General features: G+C 38.5%; 1 protein-coding gene across 3 annotated transcripts in view; it reads right to left on the bottom strand.

Annotated features, from left to right (window-relative positions):
- Nucleotides 1–7,541: 7,541 nt before the first annotated feature.
- tmcc1a (transmembrane and coiled-coil domain family 1a) overlaps nt 7,542–26,817 on the bottom strand; it is a 56,044-nt gene continuing 36,768 nt past the window's right edge. For 2 of the 3 annotated variants that reach the window (XM_073818932.1, XM_073818933.1), the window contains 4 exons: nt 19,687–19,917; nt 14,751–15,427; nt 12,368–12,503; nt 7,542–9,108 (listed from right to left, as the gene is read on the bottom strand). In XM_073818932.1, coding sequence (XP_073675033.1) covers nt 8,794–9,108; nt 12,368–12,503; nt 14,751–15,427; nt 19,687–19,917 — 1,359 coding nt within the window. In that variant the 3' untranslated portion in view covers nt 7,542–8,793. Of the gene's footprint in view, nt 9,109–12,367; nt 12,504–14,750; nt 15,428–19,686; nt 19,918–20,996; nt 21,296–26,817 lie in introns of those variants that run through there. The other variant, XM_073818934.1, reaches the window with a different exon arrangement.

The raw sequence follows: 26,817 nt of genomic DNA, 5'->3' as shown, positions 1-26,817 counted from the left end.
GAAAATTAATAGTTCAGTAACTTACCGTTCTGCCAGTTTTTACCTTTGATATTCTAATTATTAATAATTAAATAATTATATTCTTAATAATTATTAAGAATTAAAGTTAAGCATTGGCTCGAAATATGCAGAGGTCTTTTTGGCGGGAGCGGTTGCCATGGTGAATCATAATTTCAGAGCTCCATTGATCAGGGCTTTTCATAGTCAAGCTGCAAGCACTAAACTCAGAGTCAACCTACTCAGAGTGGATTGAACTAACTCATTTCAGCTGTTCTGTAACCGAAAACTCAGAGTTTCCCATCTCAGGGTAAGTCAACTCAGAGTTCAAGTTTTAACTCAGAGTTGGTTGAACCTCCTTATTGAAACAGGCCCCAGATCTTCAAATAGTTGTATCTCGGTCAAATATTGTCTTATCAAACCATACATCAATAGAAAGCTTATTTATTGAGCTTTCATATGATTTATACATCTCAGTTTTTGTAAAATTTAACCTTATGACTGGTTTTGTGGTCCCATTTATGTTATTCTCTGTTGTAAGCCTTGTATTATATAATGTAAAAATGACTGTAATTTATTTTAAAATGTCGGATATAATGAAGATAGATTTTGCTTGTTGCTTTCTAAAATACTATATTATGTGTCTATAAAATATATTTGTAAGTACTGGGTATGTACATTAGTCATTATAAACTGTGTGTTAATAAAGTTAAAACACAAGAACAAATTTTCTACAGTCTCAGGCTTATTTACTCTGAAAATATATAAAACTGAGCTCTTAGTGCATGTGTTTCGGTCATATGCCTTTAAAATGAAGTGGTTTATATTATATATCTGTATATATTGGTATCTAATGTTAGACAGGGATATGAAGTGTCTGAGTAATTATCATTAAGTGTTGTACTCAAGTATTATTTGGAGTCATTTCTTGTTTTCATCTTACATTCCAAAGAAAAACTGTACCTTTTACTCCTTAAAGACTTCAAATAAAAGCAAGTGAAATGTTCTTCCAAACAGATTTAAAGGTTAATGCCATATATTCAAAGATTCAAACCTAACAAAACTACCACCCTGCTGAAAAAACAGCATATGCTGGTTAGGTATGTTTTGGTGCTGGGATGCTGGTTTTAGCTGGTTAATGCTGGTCCTTTGCTGGTTTATGCTGGTCCCTTGCTGGTTTATGCTGGTCCTTAGCTGGTTAATGCTGGTCCTTTGCTGGTTTATGCTGGTCAAGGACCAGCATAAACCAGCAAAGGACCAGCATTAACCAGCAACATGACCAGCATAAACCAGTATAAACCAGCAAAGGACCAGCATAAACCAGCTAAAACCAGCATCCCAGCACCAAAACATACCTAACCAGCATATGCTGTTTTTTCAGCAGGGCACACTTCCTCTAAACCTTAATCCTAGCTGATAGAGTCATGAAATCAAACGAAATGACTAAAGCTCAGCTGCTCTGGTCTGATATTACATGTGCAAACCAGTCCAGTATAGCTGAAACACTTACTCCATCAGAGAAATCATCATCTCTTTCACAATCTCATTGCTCTCTTTATTTAATTCTATCCAGGTTTCTTTTTAGAGAATATTTCTCCTCTTTTAGTCAAATATATGTTTATATTGCTCAGTATCTGGGACTATTAGATGCTGTGAGTTGTGGTATAAGACACCAGCAGCAGAGAGTCAGAGTGAGCCGTTCATCAGCACACATTCAGATCATGGCCTTTGTCTCATAATAGCAGCAGTTTCACCAATCATTACCTTAACCAACAGTGTCCAGATCACTATTATCACATCTATCAGCAGATCTAATGGTTGAGCTTAACGGGGTGATAATGTGTCAGGAGCTGTTCTCAGTCTGTCTGTAAACTTCAACACACTATCAGATGTTTACTCACTGAATCAATCAAAGAAATGGCTTCATTTGGTTAAATCTAAACAAACGTTTTATTTGTTATTGAAAAAAACATCCAATACTAAATTAACTTAAATGCATTTAGTTATATCAATAAAGTAGGAATAAATGTTTGCTTTTCATCAAAAACAGCTTTTCACAGCATGAGCAACTCAAGAAAATCTGACTTCATAGTAAACCAGTGTATACTAAAGAAAAAATACATAGCATACACAAGTAAATTAAACTGTGTTTACTTTGACTGTGTTAAAGATGTAATATCTATCTAAAAATCTGAGTTTCATCAGCTTGACTATATATGTAAATATTATTTATAATGAACACGTTGTCATAAACAGTTTTGCTCATCTTGATGCTTCTATATTTTACTGGGGAAAAAATAGTAAAATATGCCTTGAGGCAAAAGATTTGCAGTGTGATTGACTAAACAATCTGGTTTATATGGTAATGCTTGCAGTTGGGTTCACATGACTGTTACTGTAAACCTTTATCTGCTCCTGACTGCAAATGAAGGTCATTTGATCAGATTTGGTGATAATGAACACGACGTTTGCTGAGACTCTTTTGGACTTGAAAAACCTAAAGCAAGACATTCATATCACACATTAGGCCTGCATGTACATGGCATTCTGCATGTGTAAAGCACACTATTCAGTGCATACTTGTTGAAATGAGTTTCTGCTGTATTGGTCTGCATTGTTAAGATGATGGCCCATTGCTGTGAATCACTGGCGTCTACAGTGGGATGGAAATGATCCTCAAATGCTAATGGACTCGTCAGGTTGTGGGCTCAGGATTGGCTGTCTGTTGTGCTGCTCAGATCATTTAAAGTCTCCACAGCAAACAGATTTCCGTCATTCATCTGTTCATGCTCTGCACCGACTGAAGTCTCTGGACAAACTCTCATACTTTCTGGAAAAATACACATTTGGACATTAAAATGGCTTCTCAGAGGTAAGTACTTTGCTTAAGTTGTCCTGACGAGTTTTCACTAAAATAATTAGTTGTGAGGTCATTACAAAACACAGCATTTATATTCATTTAAAAACATTTGAATTAAACACAGTATTGGTAAACTACAGACACAGTTCAAAACAAATGATTTAAAGCACATTATATGGAGTCTGGTCTTTGTCATTTATTAAACACTTATTGAAAAGCAGTTTAATTTGATAAAAATGGTATTTACAGACCACAAGCCTGAGAAATGGATTATAAGAAATAAATTAACATTGATTAATAAACATTATTTTATATATTAACAATTTGACTTTTTTTCTGAAATCCAGGAGCAAACACTGTCAGCTCAGTATCCTCTGTTTGTTAGTGAAATGTCTTATTTTATTGCACTGAATGTCAGCAAGATCTGGGGGAAATAATCACCTGTAGACTCTCAACAGGCGTAATGTGTTTTTTATTGTACAAACTGTTTTTTCTATGCCCTTACCCCACATACACCTAAACCTTGCCCTCACACAAAACTACAGGCATTTTTACATTCTCAAAACACTTCATTCTGTTTGATTTATAAGATAGTTTCCTCATGGAGAACAAATGTCCCCACAATGTCAAAATGTACTGGTCTTACTATACTTGTTGGGATCATTTAGTCCACTATAATGTAGTGAATATCAGTAACACACACACACACACACACACACACACATACACACACACACACACACACACACACACACACACACACACACACACACACACACACACACACACACACACACACACACACACACACATATATAAACATATTCATTCATGTTTGTGAGAGTGTTAAATCCTGGATCTCATGAGTCCCACTGTTCTTCTCATAACTGATCTCCTTTGCTTCTCTCCTACAGGGTTGTTTCTGCACATCAGTGCTGGCGGATCTTGCATTTTGCTGAAGAGGATTTCTTGAAAATCATTGCTAAAGTTATGATGGATGATATTGGAGACATGACGAGAGAGCAGGAGCTGCTGGTGGTGTATTTCCTGGAGGCCTTAGTGATGCTGTGGTTCCTCCAAGAGCCAGAAGTGGTGAAGCATATGACTGTGAGTGACTATGACCTCTGATACACTTACATCCAAAATATGACCAGAAATCTCAAAATAATATGATTTTAAATACAGAAATTGAAAACAAATGACAAATGCATATCATGAAGGTTAAGAAATTTTCAAAAGGTGACCTAAATGGTCCATGTATATACTAACAATAAACAACTAATAGACCCAAATTAGAAATATAAAATATGTTCAGTAAAGTCAGATTTTTCATGTACTTTTGAGAGAATTTTGTGTGTTTCTGACATTGGAACAAATGCACACTGTAAAAAACGAACATGAGTTTAACAGTAAAAAACTGTAAAAATGCTACGGTAAAAACCTGTGAACTGGTTAACGGTAAGTTCCCCTTCTATATACGGTGAAAAAAATGTGTTGGACATGGCATGTCATTTGAAGTGAAAAAGAACATCCAATTTACAGTGAATAACCGTAAATTGACATTCCCAGAATTCCCTGTTTATTTTTTTTTGTATTTGATGTTTTTTTGTTGAAATAACTTTTTCTTCTTAGATTTTTTTTTTTTGTACATTAGGGTTGTATATTACATCTAATGTTGTTAAATTAATGTTTTTTGCATTATTTCATTTTTATGTGTGTTACCATGCTGGTGTTTAGTGTTTGTGTGAATGACACTGTGGACCTTCTATAAATGTTATTGTTTAAAACCTCCGTGTGATGGACTTTGGTTCATCATGTGATGTTGTCATCACCACCTGCTTTTGGTGGTTATCAGTGTATTACAAAGGTACAAAACAGATTTCAGTACATTATCATTATATAGTAATATTTATTTAATTTTATTTACACTTATATTTAAATGAAAACCATAAAACATTGCTACCATATTTTTTAGGTAAATTTCTGTCAACAAGCTGCCAGTATTTTACCATAAATATTATAATTTTTTTTTTTTTTTTTTACAGTGCAGACAGTATTGTAGTCATTGCCGTCTTCGACCCACATGATGGTAGATGAGGTTGTTAAATCTGCTCAGTTCAGCGTCTGATTGAGAGTCTCATTGATTGATTATTGCTTGAATTGTTTGCAGGTTTCTGACTGGCTGCAGCGGACATACATTGAGGGAAATGGTGAACGAGCAATGGTCAAAGTAAATGAATGCGATGCCTTCTTTGTCCTGTCACTGGATGAGGAAGTTGTAAGTTTAGTAATAATTATAAATAAATGTAAATAGTCAAATGAAAGTACCTGGGTCTGTCAGAACCTCACATCATTGTCTTTTGTCCATCATGCAGTGGTTTGACGGTTACTACGAATATCTGCGTTCAGCGATGATCAAGAGGAGACACACGAGACACAGTTTAGATGAAGCTGAGAAATTCTTCATATCTTCTTCAGGGAATCCGGTCGACAATCCCTCTGAAGATCTAAAGAAGCTGCATGATGAGTGAGTGAACCGAAAATAAACCTTTAGTGTTTTTAGTTATTTGCTCCTCAGTTTATTAATTAGCAAAACCTAATAAATTGTGCTTTGCAGATACTGTCTCCCAAGCATCACCCACAATATGGCCAGATCTTTTGTACACACAGCCATGCAAAACTCTGATTTGACCGAAGAGGCGAGAGTTTTAAGGTACTTCACCTACTGGAGAAACCTCAGTCCAGTCCTGCTGCTTCTTTATGGCATATTCTCCACCCTGTTCTTCATCATTCAAGTGTCCTCACTGTGATGTGCAATTGTGTTTCTTTAGACTAGCTGAAGTGGCAGAGCCCAATTGGATGAATGCGAACAAAGCTTTTTCCTTGCTGAAGATGTCTCATCCAGTAACGGTGCATGCAGCTCCTCCAGAAACAGCAGCACGAATGCACATCTCAAGAAGATATGAGAGCCACTGCCTCTCGCTTTGGTGCGCCACTCAGAAGAAACTTCGTGAGCGTCTTGTACTTGGTAAGTCGTTCATTCAGATATACAAAACTCATATTACATACTTGGGTATTACATTTACTTGTCTCAAATGTTAAAATATTAAAAAAATATCTGTAACTTACATTAAGTACTTATAAGTAATGAATTATTTGAAATATTGTGCATTTTGGGGATGCTGTTTAGTTGAGGTATGTAAGTGCAAAATTATATCATTATAAAGTGCTCCTAGAGTCTACTAGATTAACTGGAGATCATCTGTTTACTAGAATTTAGTGCACTACATTACATTTACATTACACCTTAATTTTTTAATACCAGTACTGCATATCAAATACTTTTTTTGTTCTCAGAAGTATTTGTACTTGAAAGAAAAAAAGTTAAGTATGGTGCACCACAAGGCTCAGTAGTAGGTCCTCTGCTTTTCTCCTTGTATATGAGACATTATCAAATAGTATGAACATATGAAGTGTGAAACTGATTCCTCATGATCTCTGAGCCACACTTCCACAATCTGAGCCTAATGAATCTCAGCATTGTCGTCCTAGAATAAGCAACATGTTTTGGCCATTCTGTCGAATTTCTTCTCAAAGACAAACATTGAAGTCTAGTCATGGTGTGAAAAAAAGGACCATCAAGATGTCCACATTGATAAAGGTGTCCACTCTTGTGCAGATACTTTTGGGCCACGGCAGCCAACCGAGAGCAAAGTACACAGCTGGATTGAAAAGCAGGGATGGATGGAGAACGTGCCAGATGCTGTTGAAGTGATGAAGAACTGGAAGCCTCCACAAACCATCAAAGCACCAACAGACAGCAAATCCATCCGTCAGATGAGCCGCAGGCAGTGCTGGAGAGGCCTTCAGCTGATGGAGAGAGAAGGCAAGGCTCCCAAAGTGGTCACCAGCAGGCCGTTTGCTTGCGGAGAGGTGATCTGTGACTTCCACGGCCGGCTGATCTCCAGGGACGAGGGACTGGAGATCCACCAGAACAGCGAGACACAAGCTGGACATCTGTTTTTCTTCACCAGCAAGAACGGACAGGTCATGTGTTTGGACGCTCATGAGGAGCGCTGCGAGTGCCATCCAAACAAAACCACGTTTGGCAGACGAATTAAACACTCTGTCAAACGGGCCAATCTCTGTCCTAGATTGCACTTTGTGGAGGACGAACCGGTCATACTTTTCATGGCCACACAGGACATTCAGACCGGTGAAGAGATCCGCTATGACTATGGAGACAACAGAAGGTCCTACGCTGGGGATGGTCTGGATCTGACGCAGAAGAGACATTATGTGGATTATGTGTAGGCATTTTGGAAAATATTTTGATCTGAATAGGACTGTTTTCCTGTTTTTATTGATATTGTTTAAAAATGTGACAACAGATAATCAAATAAAACACATTTAAAAAGCACTAATCATTTGTCTTTTCTGTGAAAAATGTGATGTTGGCTTCAACAAGCAAAATAAACACCCAACAAACCTACATTTTTCCCCTGACAGTTATTCTTAGCTATTGCTCTGAGTGTCTTTTATTCTGTGCAGAAAACAGAATAAAAAAACAAATGTCTGTTAAAATAAATGAAGAAAAACCATGTCTGTTTTGTGTTTTCATATTTTAAATTGTAATTAAAGTTACAGTTCTATGTATTAGAATGAAGCTTATGCACACTAAAGCTGTAGTCAGAAATGATCTTTATTTATTACAAAAGATATCAAGAGATGTGAAGGCACTAGAGTGGTTTAAAACACCTCTCTCTCTCTGTCACACACACACACACACACACACGCACGCACGCACGCACGCACGCACGCACGCACGCGCGCACGCACGCACGCACACACACACACACACACACACACACACACACACACACACGCACGCACACACACACATACACCTACCTGGTGGCAGCATAATACAGCTTCAGCAGAGGACATTCCCCTGAGGATTATTAAATGACAGAACTATTAAACATTACTGTACAGTTAGACAAGTGTGCTAATAATTGATAAGAATCTGAATGACACATGAGCTGAGGTGTGAGTACATTTGGTCAGCTTGAGTCGAGCTCATGATAAAACACACACAGTGGTCTCTATTCATAAGAACCATCCTGAACCACAACCGCAGTAGACCAACAAATCTACAGATCATCTAAAAATAAAAAAACCCCTCTCCATCATATCAAAACACAAGATTAGAAATACTGTATTTTGATATTATACACATTATGAATAAGCAGTAACAGCTACTACTGTCATCGTCTTTCTCTGCCGTCTGTCACGGGGTCCAGTAAGGCGGTGCAATATTCAATAAATTAATACTTCATTTAAAACAGTGTTTTTACATCAGACAATGCTAGTAAACAGCCAACATCCTTTGACTTCTTGAAAATAAAAACGGTAATGACAGCAGAGGAAGGAGGATCTCTGCTGCGTCCATCGCTCTGTTTATTACAGTAGGCTTAAGTTTTCCTTCAAACGAACATTTCATCCAAACATTCACGTCACTCACTCTCACATCTACTGCTTGTATGATGCTATTCTTTCAGCGAACACAGAAGGAGAAGCTACAGAACAGCTCTTTTCTATACAGTAACACTTCACAGTTTCTGTTCATTCAAATGTTCGTCATCATTTTGAGTCCCTACCGTCACACGCAAGCACCTGCATGAAAAGCACTGGATATTTCTCCTTTTGTGCTCACCAGAAAAAATACCAGCATACAGGTGTTTACTCACAACACTGAGGAAATGATGACAGAATCTTCATTTTTGTGTGAGCTAATGCAGAACGCTACATTCGACTAAAATTATATTAGAAATACAAATAAAATTAATATTAATCTCATTCAAGAGCAATGCACCAAAGGCATTCAAAACACTGTGCAAAATCGTCTGAGACCAGCAGTTCTTCTAACGGGCCGCTCATCTGGGCGCCCGCAGGAGGCGGGAGGTGTGTCCCGAGAACGTGTCCCAGTTCCTCCAGAGAACGGCGAACAGGAGGAAGACGAGCAGCGAGGAGACGGAGCGGCTGCGCGTCTTCATCAGCGGGACCACGCAGTTGGCGACGGTGGAGACGAAGACCAGCAGGACGGCCATGAGGGCCAGCAGCACGTTGATGAGTTTGCCGACGAGGGTGCGCGCCGTGGCGTTCTCCAAACCCTCCAGCTGAACCACCTGCTGCTGCTGCTGCTGCAGCTCCATCTTAGAGACACGCGTCTGACACGCCTCCAGAGCCTCCTGACACACACAACACACGTCAGTCTCGGCTGTAACAACCTAGTCTTTGCTTGGATCCTCTGCAGTGAATGGGTGCAGCCAGAACGAGAGTCCAAACAGCTGATAAAAACACAATAATCCACAGTCCATCAGTTAACATCTAATTACTTGTGGATTATTGTGATGTTTTTATCAGCGGTTTGGACTCTCGTTCTGACGGCACCCATTCACGGCAGAGGATCTACTAGTGAGCAAGTGATGCAGTGCTGCAATGAAGAAAAATTGGTAAAACTTCATAGTAATGGCATGCTATCAATCATTCATTAAGCATTAGTGAATAATCAATTCATAATTTATAAAGTACTAAGTACAGTTTGTATATTTTGTATTTTGTATAGTTTGTATGTCGAAAAACTCCAATATTATTTTCTTCTCCAACTTCTAAATTGTCCTGCATCGCTGTTTTACGTTTTTTGCGAAGAGCTTCTTTGCACGTTCACTTTGCAAACACTGGGTCGGTACTTCTGCAGCGATTTAGGACGATTTTGATGTTGGAGGAGAAATTGAGATGGGAGTTATAAGATATACCCTAACTGTCTTGAATTAGAATACACAGATTTCAGAGTTGACAGAGTTAGACAAGACGAGCATTTGAGGTTAAAAAGTATAGAAATTGTAATTAATTATAGAAAATGACCAATCGTTTCGCTAGATAAGACCCTTCTTCCTCGGCTGGGATCGTTTAGAGTCCTCTGAAGCTACATTTAAACTGCATTTTGGAAGTTCAAACTCAGGGCACCATAGAAGTCCACTATATGGAGAGAAATCCTGAAATGTTTTCCTCAAAAAAAAAAAAAAAAAAATCTTCATGACTGAAGAAAAAAGACATGAACATCTTGGATGACAAGAGGGTGAGTACATTTGTAAATTTTTGTTCTGGAAGTAAACTACTCCTTTAATAGACAGTAGTAAGCGGTTTATAAATTCAGCTACAAATGCTTTGTTCTTCACTTATAAGCATATCTGTAATGTGTTTAATAATTTTATTTTTTATACTTTATTAATGATCAATTTATAATTTCTAAATTAAGTATTACATTATTTACAAACCAGTTATTTCATTGCCGCCAATGGCTCATAAGATCATTTAGAAAGTGTACGTAATCATGAATTACAGTAAGAATGCGTGTTAATAAAGCATTTACTAACACACTATTACAATATGTCTAAATAATATGTATAAATGTACATTTAAATAGTGTATGAACCACTGACAACTCTTAAATAACTGGACTGATAATAATATAATGCTTAATTTAGAAATAATAAAGTGATCATTAATAAATTATGAAAATGCACTTATTATAAATCTTAAAAATTCAAAAAAATTATAAATTATTATAAAGTGTTACTCAAAAAAAGATGTGTCAGTTTAATCCAGCTAAACCTGCGTAACTAGTATCCATGTGACCTGTGAGGCCGACACACAGTAAACACACACTAGGAATGAGAACGACTACTCAGATCTGGAAAACAATGATCACCCTGAATTTAAAAAATATATATTTTGATGCTGCATTTTGGGCAGTATTTGAGGTCTGATTTGTTAGCGTTAGACAGAATGCCTTCCAGACCAGCAAAATAAAGTGAAACTAGATTTAAAAAGGCCACAGTAATCCTGGAATCACTTTGACCATGAAATACAGTTAAGTGGAAGATGTGCAGCACCAGTCTGTCATATGCATAGCATTATAATAGGAACAAGATTGCAACAGAATGTGGTGATTTCTTTGTGCTTTAGTTGCAGTGTATATCAGTGTTGTTGTTATGAGAAGAGCACATCCACAGCGGGAGTCACACATTCAGACTAGCACAGTCCACCATATAGGATGTGTTTGTGCGAGTTTATTAACTTGCTGGCGAAGCGCTGCAGGGTGCTTTTTATTCAGTTTCAGCTCAAATGAAATTCCTGATATTATTGACTGGGTTATTTGAGATGGTCATATTGCTTTTAGATGTTTCTTTTTCAAAAACATTGATAATATTTTTAATGCAGCAGTGTTTTTTCCCCTTTTTTTTTTTTTTTTCATCAGCAGGCATGTAAATAACATTATAACACGAACACTAGAATGTTGCAAATTCTTTTTGGTTTTCTTTCCCCTGTTTCAGCGTGCTGCTATGGGTATATCACGTAACTTAGCTGAAGTTGACCTGCATTTGCATCCCTTTTTGCAGACAGATGTAATGTTACATTTATGTTGTGTATCATTCTAAAAAATGTTGGGTTGTTTTGACCCAGCAGTGGAGTTAAATCTTTAACCCAACCTTTGGGTAGTTTTATTTACCTCAACTATATGGCTGCAAAATATAGTTTTGGGTTAAACTGAACCCAAAATAGGTTGCAAATTAAAAATTAAACAGATAATTACTAGAGACACCAGCAATAATCAAAAGGTGAACATTTAATAATAAGCATTTTTAAAAATGTTTGTTGTTTAATTATTATTGTTTATTTAAGTTAAGTAACGTTACTGTGTTGAACATATTATTAAGTGCTTATTTCCAACCTATTTTGGGTTTATTGTAAGCAAGTAATGTAGTCATTTTTTTTCAAAGATTTCTTTTTTGGCATTTTTGCCTTTATTATGATAGGACAGATCAAATATGACAGGAAGCGAAGTGGGAGAGAGATGGGGGGCGGGATTGGGAAAGGCCCTCGAGTCGGGATTCGAACACGGGACGGCCAGAGCGCAACAGCGCTATAAGTCCACGAGGCTATTGGCGCCGACGAAATGTAGTCATTTTTTAACACTAGTTGAGGTAAATAAGACTACCCGAAAGGTTGGATTAAACCTTTAAACTTCAGCTTCAGCTCATGCAGCACTTCCTTTTTAGATGTTTCCTTTCTGATAACACTGATGTATCATAATCTAGCAGTGTTTTTTTTTTTTCTAGGAATCTTTTATGTTTTCATATCATATTTTTACTCGTCAACATTTTCATAACAGTCTTAAAAACACTTTCTTTTCAAGGTGTCCTTGTCACACGTTACATGTACTTACTATTATAATAACAATAAATTATGTGCAATTACATAAAAGTAACCTTAAGCCAAACCCTAATCATATAGTAAGTACATGCAGTTAATTAATATGACTCAGTATTTAAATGTATAATTACACCGTAACAAGGACACGAAACAAAATAAAGTGTAACCAAATATTCTGGGTGATTTGAGACCTATCAATGATCGAAATAAAAATTCCCATCCCTAACACACCTGCAGGTCTCGGGCTCTCTCGTTGGACTGATACGCGATCTTCTCCTCCATGCTGGCCAGCTCTTGTTTCAGGTTCAGGATCTCGTTCTGGTGGAGCTCCGTCAGATCGTTGACTTGTTCCTCCAAACGCTCACACCTACAGAAACACAACACAAGAAACACAGTCACTTCCTGTGTGTGAGAGAGCTGATGGCAAAGACAAACACGTGTGTGATTCTGCAGGAGAGAGTGTTTACATGAGTGAACGAGACCTTGTGCATGTTTTGTTCTTTACTCATCTACATCTGATCATCTGAAAGTGTGTTTGTGAGAGAGAGTGTGATGGGACTTCACTGGTCTGAAGAGCTCAGAGACAAAACCACAAACACTTGACTAATGCATTCATTTGAAACCGCTTTAACACTCATAACTGCTCATACTTCCGCTTTTTCAGATCTAAGTTTTAAACAAGCAGTGCTGAAACAGGGGGGTTTCATGACACTTTAAATGCACTAAAACGAGTTCAGATGTATTTCTCTTCCTCATGTCATTCCAAAAGCACAAACCTTGAGAATAGTCACAAAAGTCTTTTCCATACAATAACCATTCACACAGGGACTACAACAAAAATATGATACAGGCTCTAAAATACCATGAATATTCAGATTTATAAATGGCCAGATTTGACATTATGTCATTTTAAAAGAGGGGGAGCACTGGTTTATATCCATACATTTTGTTACTACTTTAGCTACTGCAAAACTAAAATTATCCATTAGTTTGACAGCATGTTGACTTTTCAACTATTTTTGTGCTTCCGTTATTACAAGCCAACAGAAAAATGCTTGACCGCAGTCTGGACATTTAGGGCAGAAATATGTTTATCCATTTATCTCTCTCTGTCAACTCACATTCTCCCTCTCCTCCTTTTTACCATTTAAGAGGAAAAAGCCTATTTGAGTCTATTTCAAGCCCACAAATCTGGAGGGTCACGGCCCAAAAATCTGTTTCTGATACAGATGTGGAGAGCAGGGAAAATGCTACATGAAAATACTAGATGAATAACTAATGTGGACAGTGCATGATTTATTAAATCACACGTCAAACCTATTTGTTCAGTGCTTTTCACAATACACATTGTTTCAGAGCAGCTGCACAGGTAATAATGGTGTTAATGTTTATAATGTCCTGATACCGTCATTAGCAGATTAGAGATTAATCACACAGACCACATATGCAATAAACTATTTACTTCATTCCTTAAAGGGATAGTTCACCCAGAAATGAAAATATGATGAGTATCTGCTTACCCCCAGGGCATCCAAGATGTAGGTGACTTTGTTTCTTCAGTGGAACACAAACAAAGATTTTTAACTCAAACCGTTGCAGTCTGTCAGTCTCAGCAATGTCCAACTGTCCATGTAACGAGCCGGATGCTGAGCTCGCGCTCAGGACAGTTGGACATTGCTGTGTATCAAAGGTAAAAATTGTGTTTTAGGACATCAGTGTATCATCACGAGCCGCAGGGTTTAATTTGGATTTGTCTGTGCATGTTTTTTTTTTTTTCAAAGATTTGGTGCCCATTTACTATTTATTAACAGACTGCAACAGTTTGAGTTAAAAATCTTCATTTGTGGTCTACCAAAGAAACAAAGTCACCTACATCTTGGATGCCCTGGGGGTAAGCAGATAAACAAAAACGTTCATTTTTGGGTGAACTATCTCTTTAACTGGTGAAACCTATAACAATTTGGTGTACTGACAAGCCCAATTACTCTTTGGGGATGTGTGTCACTGACATGGTTGAATGATTTATATAAATGACAGGGTTGAAAATTTCAATTGTATCTTTAACCAGTTTAACTGAGGAGATCATTGAAACACTCAGGGCATAATTCTTATCATGGACTGTGTACGGTGTGTTATGCATGTATTTAGTGCTCTAATAATTAAACTCCATTTGATTTTAAATAATGGAGAAAAAACCTTGGGGGAAAATAGGCGACAGCATCAGATCTCTTCTAACTCTACAGCCCAAATATAATGTCAGTAACTGAGTAAATAAACTAACGAAGTAAAAGCAGACCGGACTGTCTGACACCGAGTTCTTTTCACGGCTTATCGTTTTCAAAATCAAGCACATCACACTTTTCTTTTCTTATTCATCCATATTTCTTAATCTAAAGTGTGTTAAAAAAAAGCTCTATAAAATCAATGACACTTTAGTCCATCATCACAATATATATGATGGTGTTGGCCAGCCATATTCAGAGTCTGTACACATTAGGCTGATTATAAGGACATTGCAGTTGATTTTTGCAGGGCTGTGCTGGATTGGATCTCGCTGGCAGCACATCTGTGTGTTTGGAGTTTGGTGTGTGTCTTGTGTTTAGTGTGTGTGTACCTGAACCTCTCCTCCTGCAGCGCCTGCATCACTAGTGTGCACTCCTTCAGATAGCCGCTCTTCAGACTCTCCACCGACTCCTCCAGTCGCGTCTGCGCATCTCGCAGCTCCTGCAGCTCTTGCAGCAACATGTCCAGGCTGCCGCTGCGGCCCCTTTCTAGTGTGTTTCCCCTGGAGCTGGGTGGACCCCCGGGGGCCCCCGTCACGCTGTTGGATCCCGAGGTCGCGCTCGAGCAGTCCTCGTCGCTGCCGAACTTGGGGCTGGACTGCAGGTGTCCGCCGGCGGATCCCAGAGAGCGTCCGCCAGTGGCCACGGTGTCCTCGGCATCCTCCGGCCCGTCCTTCAGGACGCTGATGTTATCGGCGCTACCGAAGCGGTGACGGATCAGAGAGGCGATCTCGCGGGGCTTGGAGGCCACTGCTCCGGCGGCCGAGTGCGTGGCGTGGGAGAAACTGGACAGTCCACCCTTGACGCTGTCCACCACCCCCTCGCTGAGGCCCGTGATGACCCTGGCGCCCACGTCCCGCAGGCCCTGCTGCATGTCCCGCAGCACGTCTTTGGGCTGCCGCTGGACGCCGCTGTGCTCCACCTCACGCAGACGCCGGTGGTAATGCTCCAGCTTGCGCTGCAGCTGGGCGATGCTCGCCGCAGACTTCTGGTTCTTCTTCTCAAACACCTGAAGATGGAGTCAATGTGGGGTGTGTGGAAGAGGGAGGGAGGAAATCAAAAAACAAATGAGGAAGATGAACCACGGTGTCTAACTGGATGAAAACAAATAGCCTTCAGTCAGTCACTGCAGTGCAGCTGTCAGTCTAAGCATTCCTTAAGAGTAAAGACCCAAGTGTACCTTTTATTTATGCCTGCAGTGTGTGCATGAAATGAATCAGTCATCACGCAGTATGTGCACAACCTGGTTTTTCTAACCACACATACTGTACACATGTGCTTTCAATTTTTTTTGCACTAATTTGGCCACAAGGTGGCAACACTGGCCCAATAAATGTAGGGTGGGGCGTGGTTCTGTGCATTGGCTGTTGATGGATGTTAAGATATAGGGTACAACAGGGCTAAAGGTGCCCTGGGTTAAAAGGCGCATTTGATGTTATGGTCCTCTTAACAACTAGATGGCAGGAAAACATGGTGTAGCACTTTCCAAAACATTCACTTTTTAAAGTGCCCCTATTATGCCATGTTAAAGGTAGTTAATATTGTTGTAATAGTCTCTTAAAACAGGTTTACATGTATGCAAGTTCAAAAAACACTTCAGTTTTCTCAAAAATTAGATTTAATTTTACCCCGTTTCTAAATGATTCGTAAACGACTCGTGTGAAGCAGTTTGAAGAATCAGTCTCTCTAAACCCCTCCTTTCAGTGAGCCCTCACCGCTGTGATTGGTCAGATGGTGCAGTCCTTTTGGATTGGTCTACCGCTTCAGCGCAAAACGAAATGCCCATTGGCATAACTGAATGACAGCTGTGGAGACCTGTTAATGCATAGAAAAGATAGCCTCGATTTTACCCTATCAATTCGAGCCGGAGTCTGACGATGAAACGGTTGAAGTGGCACATCGACAAGAAACTGTTTTGCAAGCACGACTGGAGCAGGACGTTTCTCAGTGGGTGTCATATTATAACTGTGGAAAGTGCTTGCAATTTGCTTTTGTAAGCGAACCGGGCACACCTCTACATTGTGAACTTCAACACTGTAACGTACAACCCATAACACTGCGTTAAGCCATCGTTTATCATTATCATTACTTAAACTAATAAGGCAGACAGACAGTCAAGCTGCATCAATCACAATTTTTATACTACATTGCACTCACAGCTGAACAACAGAACTACAGAAACGCAAGTTAGCCGCTTACCAAGACATGTGCGGGGTTGTTACACACCAACGTACACAAAGACGTATTTTGAACGATCGCTAGAAAATACAATTATTAATCATACTTACAGGTAGAAGTTCAGAGGAGCAAGCCGGTCCAAATAAACTGGGCACTGATCCATTTTTTAAATCAAGCGTTTGGTGAATCTCGCGTTGTAACGTTACTCCCCAAGATTGGAAAAGCAGTCATCAGTAAAATGACGCGAACACAACACAAGATTGGCATTGGACTGCTGAGGTGTTGAAAAAATTAATGTTAACCACTCATTCTTGGTAGTTTCATCTTTCGGAAGGGCATATAAAACAAATTCACTCTCACAGCGCAGGGCGTCTTCTTGACATGATGTAACGTTAATCCACGTGAAAATGGTAGGCCTACTGTTTGTGGGCGGGCAAGTTGTTTGCGAAATTGAACGTGGGCGGACATTACGCAAATGTGTAGCTCGTGACGTGTGGCCGTTACAGAAAAAAGATTCGAATTGCTGACGACTCGTTTAGGCGAATGTGAGCCGACTCTTTTTTTTGTTAGACAAAAACTTCATTTATCGTGCACTGTCGGCGTCACAACTTTGCAGATAGTTTATGTTCACATACAGCTACATGACACACTACATGAAATATCATATTTGAAAAGGCATAATAGGGGCACTTTAAAATACACGTGCAAATTTGGCTGATGCTTGACATGACCGCGGGCAGCAACGCAAAGTCTATTCTGTGCTTACTTGATCTAATATTTGATGTTTTTAAAAATGTTATAGATTTAAGTAGCAAACGAGAATCATTAAAATTCTGGAGTATATTCTGAAACAAGGCAACTGAAATGATTTTTTTTCCAGTTTTAAGGCAATTAATGAATTGTTTTTAAATAACAAAAGAATATGTAAAAAATATGGTATTTGTGGTAAAAAAAAAAAACATCCCTGCTGTTGGGGCTAAAAGGCACAATAATTAAAACAATAAATAATAGATGGCTGACTTTTCTATTTGTTTACATGCCATTGGTAGTGGTCCATGGAATGTCTGGATACTGGATTCTGATTGGCTGGCAGGTGTGCAGTAAAACCGTTTAATGCACAGGTAGTTCCAAGTCAGTTTAATCACTGTTCTATATTAATGCGCTGCTTTAATTGATGCACGCAAACGCAGAGAGAGAGAGAGAGAGAGAGAGAGAGAGAGAGAGAGAGAGAGAGATCGGATTGTGCTGCGCACATACATAAACTTCTTGTCAGCACTTCCCCGCGATTTTTATTGTTAAAATAAGCTAGATACTAGATCGCTACATTATATTCGTCATCAGTGAAGTGGTAAAACTGCTGTTTTTGAATGAATTCGTTGTTTGTAGAGAGAGACGCGCAGAGGCACAGCAATGCAGGCAGGTACGCACACACACACACACACACACACGCGCACGCACGCGCACGCACACCATACCTGTCAAGTTTTGGATTTGAAAATAAGGGAAATTTTCCGGCGACTGCCGCAAGCAGCCCCACCACCCCAACCAAGCTCCAGTATCCCTTACATTTTAAAACAGGTGACAAGAAAGCTAAAATCACCACTTGTCAACCACTTATAAACTACAATTGGCTTTATGCAGCTGCACTACTTCCTGAACTTCAGGCATCTCCTTTGTTTCCTGTCTGCCATTATTGGACAAACTGATTAATCCAGGTGATCAGTTTGTCCAATAATGGCAGACAGGAAACAAAGGAGATGCCTGAAGTTCAGGAAGTAGTGCAGCTGTGCATAAAGCCAATGATAGGCCTACCTTTGTTGACATTGACATGCTGTGAGCATTCATAGCCTAAATGAAAACACAACAGGGTATATCTGAAGAGCATTTATTTAAAGGCCTATTTGCATATTTTCTGTTCATTTAACATTGGTAGGCAGTTATCGCGAGGCTAGTGACAGAGCTCAGATTTTTTTTTTTTGGGGGGGGGGGGGGGGTCTTTTTTAAGAACGCAAGTTAAAATTAGTGATGGCAAGTTTGGCTCTTTTCAAAGATTCAGCTCTTTTGGCTGGGCTCCCTTAAAAGAGCCGGCTCTTACGGCTCCCAAATGGCTCTTTATTTAGTATCACTCAGAGCCTTCTATTTTAGCCCAATTTATCAATTGTGAATGTTTTGTGTATTGGTAAGCAAATTCCTTATTTTTCATTTTAAAAAATACAGTTACTATTATTTAACATTTTAATAAAACTTTAATTGAACTCAACCACAGCATAACCTAAATAAAGGGAAAAGTCTTAACATATATAATAAACATATATAACAAAACACCTTTGTCTTTAGTGCAGGTTGGCATTGAGAAATATGAGATGCCTCAGCTTGGATGGGTTATTAGCCTCCACGTCGTGCATTTCAAATCCTTTAATGCACGGCAAACCGTTGATTATCCCTTACATAATAACATATCATTTGTTGTTACTACTGTAAATCTATACTAAATTACTATGGGATCAACGCTTTCAGTATTTTTACATTTTAAAATGATTTTGTTTCTGTATTTTAAAATATTTTATATTATTTTATAATATATTATTTTATATTAACATATTTAAATGAAAGTATATTTATAGAACAAAAAAAAAACATTTTTTAATTTATCAAAATAAGCAGAAAAAAGTACAAACTTTGCTAAAGTGATTGTTTTGAACAAGTATTATCTTAGACATTATTTTTTTTAAAAAATGAAAAATTTTAGCTAAGGTATTTATATCAACAATGTGTGGGGTAAAAGGCCCCTGTTGCCACCTCATACATTTATAAGATTTTTATACAAAATAAACTACTTGTCTGATTTATTTTCACATAAAATCTGTTGTTCCATAAATGTTCAATACAAACGTATATATTTTTGTGCAATCATGCATTTTGGGTACAGTGAAAAGCACATTTTTTCCTCAGGGTGTGCCTTTAGCTCTGTTGTACCCTATATATATATTAAGTGTACAAAAATAATCATTTTTATGCTTGATTTTGAAGATGCATACATTCATACAAGCTACAATGGAGATGTGAGAAGATAATGAGCAAGAGTCATACCTGTTTGATGCGGCTGCTCTGCTGTTTGTCGCTGGCATTGCTGGCCAGTTTGAGGTATTCGGCCACATTCTCGTCGCGGGCCGCCTGCTCGATGCGCAGCTGTTCTGTGAGTTTCAGGATCTTCTGCTGCAGCTGTGCGATGGCCTGCCGTGTGCGCTGAGGGTCGAGACTGGCGTCCTCCGAGCCATCAGCCCCGTACGACGCCGCCAGACTGCCCTCCAGCCTCTCGATCTGGAGAAACACAGAGAAAAGGCCAGGAGGAAGCCGAGGGAGGGACAAAGAAGAGAAAAGTCATGTCAGTTCATGGAAAATAGGTCTTTCCGTGTCTTTTTGCTGACACAATGAAGCAATCGCCCGCTTCTGCAATTGGCATGCATGCAGACGAAGACTATTAAAGGTCAACATCTCAAACTCACACACACACACTTGCCTTTATTTAAGAGACTACAATGCCTTGTTTTTGCTCACTACATACACTCAAAGAACATTTAATGAAAACTGATCTTAGTATCTCATGACAATTTGGTGTTTCAGGTAAACTTGTTTAAAGGATGCTTCAACACTTTACAGGGAAAATCAAGACAAAGACATTCATATCTCACACTGGAAAAAGCATAATTGGAACAGTACATGACAGTCTGTCCAGTATGTGTCGACCTCACAGTTCAACAATCCCTTCAGACAGAATGAGCTGAATATTGAGGTCAGTACGCTCAGGTTTGGCGATAAAGCGCTTGTCTGATCATATAGTCTCAGTCTGTGAGCAGTGTTTAATCTGACCCATATATGAGCAGTAATGACCCCCATTAACAAAACAACCCCCTGGGTGTTCAACAAAGGCTTTGTGAAAACATCTTAACCACATTTCAAACTTTTTAAAGATGATCAATGAGTTAAGTATCACATCATACTATGAGATCATGAAACATTGTATTTTTGAATAAATTTTGTATTAAAGGTTTAGTAAAAATTGTAAACCTGCGCTAAAATGGTATTTCAGATACTCTGTTGATACTGAAGCGCAGCAGTAAGTGAGTCAACCGGATGTAAAGGGAAACATGTAAAAGAACACAGGTGCAGAATGAGTCTGAATGACACATCAATGACACAATGATCACACATGACTCATGTATGATCTCAGACCACAGCATCCTCCACCGAGAAACAGCGCGTCAAACTTTACATTCACCGCCAGCCGAAGCGACTCAGTGTGTAGACCTACGAGAACCGGTTACAGTATCTATAATGTAATGAATGGCAGCAGCGGCAGCTGAGATTAGACAGCAGTTGTCCCGCACTCATTCACTCACCTTCCCGTTCCTCGCTCGCAGTAGCTTCTCCCAGTGCATTCTCGGACTGAGCTCTCGAGTCGAAGCGCCTCTTCATTTAAGATTCCAGCGAGTTCATCGGTTCTGCTGGTAAACACGCCGCTCCGCCGGTTTCTCTCTCCTGAACTTCCCAAACTTGTTTTGAAAAGCCTCTGAACTCGATCTTAAGCTCCTCCCACCGCCGCGATCCCGCGTGGAGCTTTAAACATGACATCATCCTTAAATCGCGCAATCCCGCCACCAGCGAAGCAACTGTGCGCGCTCACGAACGAATCCTGATCACGTTCGGTTCTCTTCAGTGAATCCATTGAGCTTTGTATATAGATTCATTCATTCCGTGTGAACAACGACGAATAATTCGGACTTATTTATACCACTCTGGCGAACCAGTTTCACTATTATAGAAACAGACCTATAAAACAAATACAAATATGACATTGAGCTTATAGTGGATTTTAGCAGCTAGAACTGTGTGCTTTCATTATAGAAATAACAGATTGATTGATTGATATTGTATAAATTGATTGATTATATAAATTATTAATATACAGGGGGATTCTAACTTGACCGTGGACCACAAAACCAGTCATTAGGGTCAGTTGATTTTTTAAACTGAGTTTTACATATCATTTGGAAACTGGACAAATAAGCTTTCCATTGATGTATGGTTTGTTGGGATAGGACAGTATTTGGTCAAGATACAACAATTTGAAAATCTGCAATCTGAGGGTGTAAAAAATCTAAATATTGAGAAAACCACCTTTAAAGTTGTCCAAGTTTTGATATATTTACGGTAGGAAATTTACAAAATATTTTAATGGAACATGACCTTTACTTATTATCCTAATGATTTATCCTAATGATATGCTAATGAGCCATACAGTTTTGTTTATTGTTGGTTACTGTAACAAATTTACCCGTGCTACATAAGACTGGTTTTGTGGCCCCGGGTCACATTTTAAATTCACTGATATTTTAACATTCAACAATCAGTCAGTTTAAACTGAATGTATGTGATTCTAGAAATGAGAAACAACACTTTTGATCATGTTCAACATAGAAGTAAACCAAAAACTTCCACAATTTTTCAACTGATCAATCTGATGATTAGACTTTTTCATTAATTCACATTATTTCATAAAATGAATTACAAGCCCACCACAGTAGCTATAACAAACATACAACTATATAGTTATATTTAATAAATTTCTACTAATAAAATGTATTGCAAAGAAATTTTCTAAAAATAACATTATGAAGTTACTTTGTATAAAGCTTATATTGAAACAACAGCATGATTTAAGGCACTGGTTCAACCAGACAGCAGCGACACTATCTGTTTACAGTCCAGGACAAATCCAGCTCTCAATATTTACGAGGTCTGTAATCTGCAGAGATAAAGCGGGTGAATGGGCCGGTCCGTCTGGAAGGGTCAGGACGGGCGGCGTCTCAAGGGTGATTAAGGACAAACCCACAAACTGAGAGCGACTGACCAGTTCTGCCAGTTTGGAGCCATAAAGCCCATCACAAGCACACCGTAAACATTCAGCAATTCAGTTGCTCATACACATCAAAGTCATACCGCTGTTAATAGACAATATTATATAAGCATTAATGTACAGTCAGCCGGTCAGTATGAGGAAAATAAACCCCCAGCGGGATGATCAAGTCTTGTGTAACCCTGAAGATCATTTTACAATAACATCTGACTAACACTGAATACATTGCTCCTTATCAAATTAACAACATGGTCATTAAGCATTTGAGTTGTGATTCAGTGATATTTATTATATTTAATATGTGAGACGACAGACACAAGTGCTAGACTGGTTAGTATCTGTTAGAGCCATACAAAATTGCATTACTTTTATGAAGCTGAAATCAAACCATTTGTAGAGAATCATATGGCAAAACCCTCAGAGAGTATGACAGCTCTGCCGTGTCATGATAAGCAAAAATGCAGGAAATAAATGTGATTTTTACTTCCAGAGCCCACAGATGTGCTCCATTTAAGTCAAGTCACCTTTATTTTTATAGTGTCAGTAATTCTGGGTCACTTGTAAGACACACACAATACACACCAGCAACACACTTCTTACACAACGCAAAGAACACCCCTAAATATCCAAAACAACATGCCACCTGTCAGAGTGTTTGCTATTCAAACACTTTTAGCCACATATCGTTTCAGTCTAAAGTGAAACTCAAAAAGGACACAGAGCAGTGAATTCAAAAACAATAAATGCGTTAAACAGAAGTAGGCTAAGCACTGTCGCTGAAAGCAGGAGTCAACAGTTTCATAAAACTTGGTATCTGTGATGTGAACATTGGTGACCGTTTCGATTCCGCTGAATCACACTTCTTCACTTTCCACAGATTTTGTTGGTCTGTGCAGCTTTCTGAAACTTTCCACACTTTAAAACCACAATAAAAAGTCCCTGAAAAACGAGTCCTGCACCAGCCTTGAGGGCTCGCTAGTCTGGATTCAGGAACTAATTGTCGGGGGTGGAGTGAGAAAAATTGCCATCTGAAGGAAGGAAATATGGAAAGAAATGCTGAACAATAGTTTCATGCCCACAGAGGACCAGCAGTTGGTTCTAAGCTCACTGACTGAATACATGCAACTTTTGGAAGTCAGAGGCACACAGTTCACCTTCGGGAACGTCGAGCTGCGTCGGAAACGCTTTGGGAACGCCCTCTGTGTTTCCTATGCTCTGAATACATGATTTTTTTTATTTTTTTATTGCAAGACGAAAAGGAAAACAACAATAAACAGCACTGCATAGAAATACAATAACATAAAAAAGGAAAGAAAAAGAAGAAGAAAAAAAAAAAAAACAGCACCTCAATCAGTAAGAAAAAGATCGTCATATGCCTTAAGAAACTTGTTATTCTTGTTATGATCAATAAGTTTAAGAGATTGAACAATAAGCAAAATCTCTGCGAGAAAGACATCAAATCTAGGTAACATACTAAGAAATTTGGATTTATGAATAAAAAATTTACAATGCAAAACAAAAAAATTAACAACAAGTTCAGTAGCATGGTCACTACTAGAAAAATATAGAAATATTTTTTTTAGCGTAAATTTTAAATCAAATTTTATAAATGAAGATAGATAACATCTTAAGTTCTCCCAAAGAAATTTAACCTGATCGCAATGATAGAATAAATGAAGTAAAGTTTCTTCCTCAACTTTACAGAATACACATAAATTAGAAATATCAAAAAAAAGAAGCGATTTGGGAGTTTGTTGGGTAAACATTATGCAAAATCTTAAAATGTATCTCTCTGATTTTATTAGAAATGCAAAATTTTTCAGGAAGTAACCATGCTTTCTTCCAATGTATATAGTCGACAAAATTAGTCCAGAAAAATTTACATCTAGGGGATGTATATACTGAATAGTGTAACATTCGCTTTATAAACTTACTGTTACATTTTTTTATCAAGAAGACAAACTCCATCCAATAAAAGTTTGGGCATAGTTGTTTTTCTCTCATTAAAGCAAAGGTATGTTTTAAATAGATGCACATAACTTGGAGACAAACTTTTGATAACAGAATTGAAAGATCTTATTGGCAGAGGAAGATTGTACAAAATCATAAATTCTTCATATTCCAGTATAGTGCCATCATCTTTAAATAAATCCAAAACAAAAACAATACCTCTGTCATACCACTTGTCAATAAATAAAGATTTTCCACGGATTAAAATACATGAATTATTCCACAGAATTTCTTTGTGGGGAGAAAAGTTGTGCACATAATACAGTTTCCAAGCAAGTAGAGCTTGTTGGTAAAAATTAGAGAGAGAAATCGGCAATTTAGAAGGGGTGAAATTGCATTTTAAAAGAAAATCTAAACCATCTAATCTATGAAATATAGTTTTGGGGATATAGTACCAAATTGAATCATTACTACAGAGACATTTTTAACCAACTAATTCTAAATGAACTAACTAATTCTTTGAAATCCAAAACTTCCAGTCCACCCTCAGCACGCCTATTAGACAAAACAGATTTCCTAATTTTATGGGACTTATTCTTCCAAATAAAATTCAGTAACATTTTATTTATATCATCAGCAATTTTGTCACTAACAAATAAAGATAAAGCAGGGTAAACACAACGGGACAAACCCTCTGCTTTAGAAATAAGAACTCTGCCATAAATGGACAAATCTCGTTAAAGCCAAGAATTAAAGATTGTTCTAGTTTTCCTTATTTTAGGAGAAAAATTAAGATGTTGACGAGACAATCTATCTTTAGTAAGGAAAATCCCCAGGTACTTGACACAGTCTTTAACAGGTATATGATGGATTGATGATTGTTGGGTATCATAGAGACAAAATAGTTCACATTTTGATAAATTTAAATATAAACCTGAGGCTTCAGAGAAAGATTGAATAATATTAATACATAAAGGAATTTGACTTTGATCTTTGAGAAATATGGTAGTATCGTCAGCAAGTTGGGATATTTTAAATTCTTTACCAAATAGAGAAATACCTTTTAAAGTAGGATTTTGTAAAATATTAAGTGATAACAATTCAACGGCAAAAAGAAAAAGAAAAGGGGAAATGGGGCAACCTTGACGCACTCCTCTGTAAGAATTAAAGCGTTTAGTAGTTTGCAAGCTAACCAAAACTGAAAAAAATAGGGGGCGGGGATTCACGCGATTGATGTGTAGTTTGCTCGGGAGCTGAGCACTTACAGCCGTTCTTGAGGGGGCGGCTGTGTTCATTCATAAATACGTTCATTCATAAATACGTTCATTCTTATGTCACTAACTATTTTCACCTAAATGTGTGAAGTTGAATGTGTAGCTCTGCTCCCATAGTTTTAATTCTGAGGAGTTAAAACTATTTTAGGCTGCTGGGCGGAGCAGCCTCTGCTTTTGGCCATTTATTGCACTCTCACCCTGCACTTTCCTATAAGTTTGTGGATGCTTCTCTGGCTCCTTTGTGATTCCAGGGCATCCATATACTTAATTATAATAATTTTATTATGCTCTTTCTGAGCATTTGGCAATTCAGCATCGAGATGTTGTTTTTGTCCACATGGAAAGTTGGGGTTAAGACTAAAAATGCCTAGGAAAGTGTGCTTCCTCCAATACTGAGGACCACTTATCTAGGTGTAGTGTGGGATTTGACCACGGTGCAGGCACATTTTTCTCCTGCTCGATTCGAATCGGTCCCCATGGCAGTCAAGAGAGTGAGATAAGGCCAGTCACTCACGGTTATACAGTTTCTAAGTAAACTGTTGGATCTGATGGCAGCTGCGTCCAACGTATACCCTTTGGCCTGCTGTACATGAGACTCTTCCAGTGGTGACTCAGGACCAATGGTTTTTTTCCCCGAGGGGCAACCTATTTCACATGTTCAAGGTCACGCGGCGAGCCTCTCGGACCTTAGACATGTGGAAGAAATGATGGTTCCTGCCCTAGACGCTGTGCTGAAGACTCTTTGTCATCGCATAAGCTAACGACGAGTGCCTCTATCACAGCATAAGGGTTGGTCATGAGTGGCCACTTCAACTAGTATCCTGGCACCTGTGATCCAGGAACTTTAAGAAATTGGGGGCTTCCAAGCCTAAGGTCGGCCTGAGGGTCGTTCCGCAGGTGGAGAAGTCCTCGACGAAGAGGCCCTGACAAGGTTTAGGCAATTCAATGTCACCCCGGTGCCCTCGAGAGACTGACCTGCTAACCCCGCCACGGCAGTGCTTCCGGGTGCAGCAGTCTCTCACGAGCCTCTCTCATTACATCCGCCCGTTTTACGTAGCGGCACGGAGGGGTTCACCTCCT

This window comes from Garra rufa, chromosome 15 (assembly GCF_049309525.1).
Source record: "Garra rufa chromosome 15, GarRuf1.0, whole genome shotgun sequence".
NCBI classification, from domain to species: Eukaryota; Metazoa; Chordata; class Actinopteri; order Cypriniformes; family Cyprinidae; genus Garra; species Garra rufa.
Note: the sequence above shows the minus strand (reverse complement) of the source record. Positions and strands in the feature narration are given on the sequence as shown.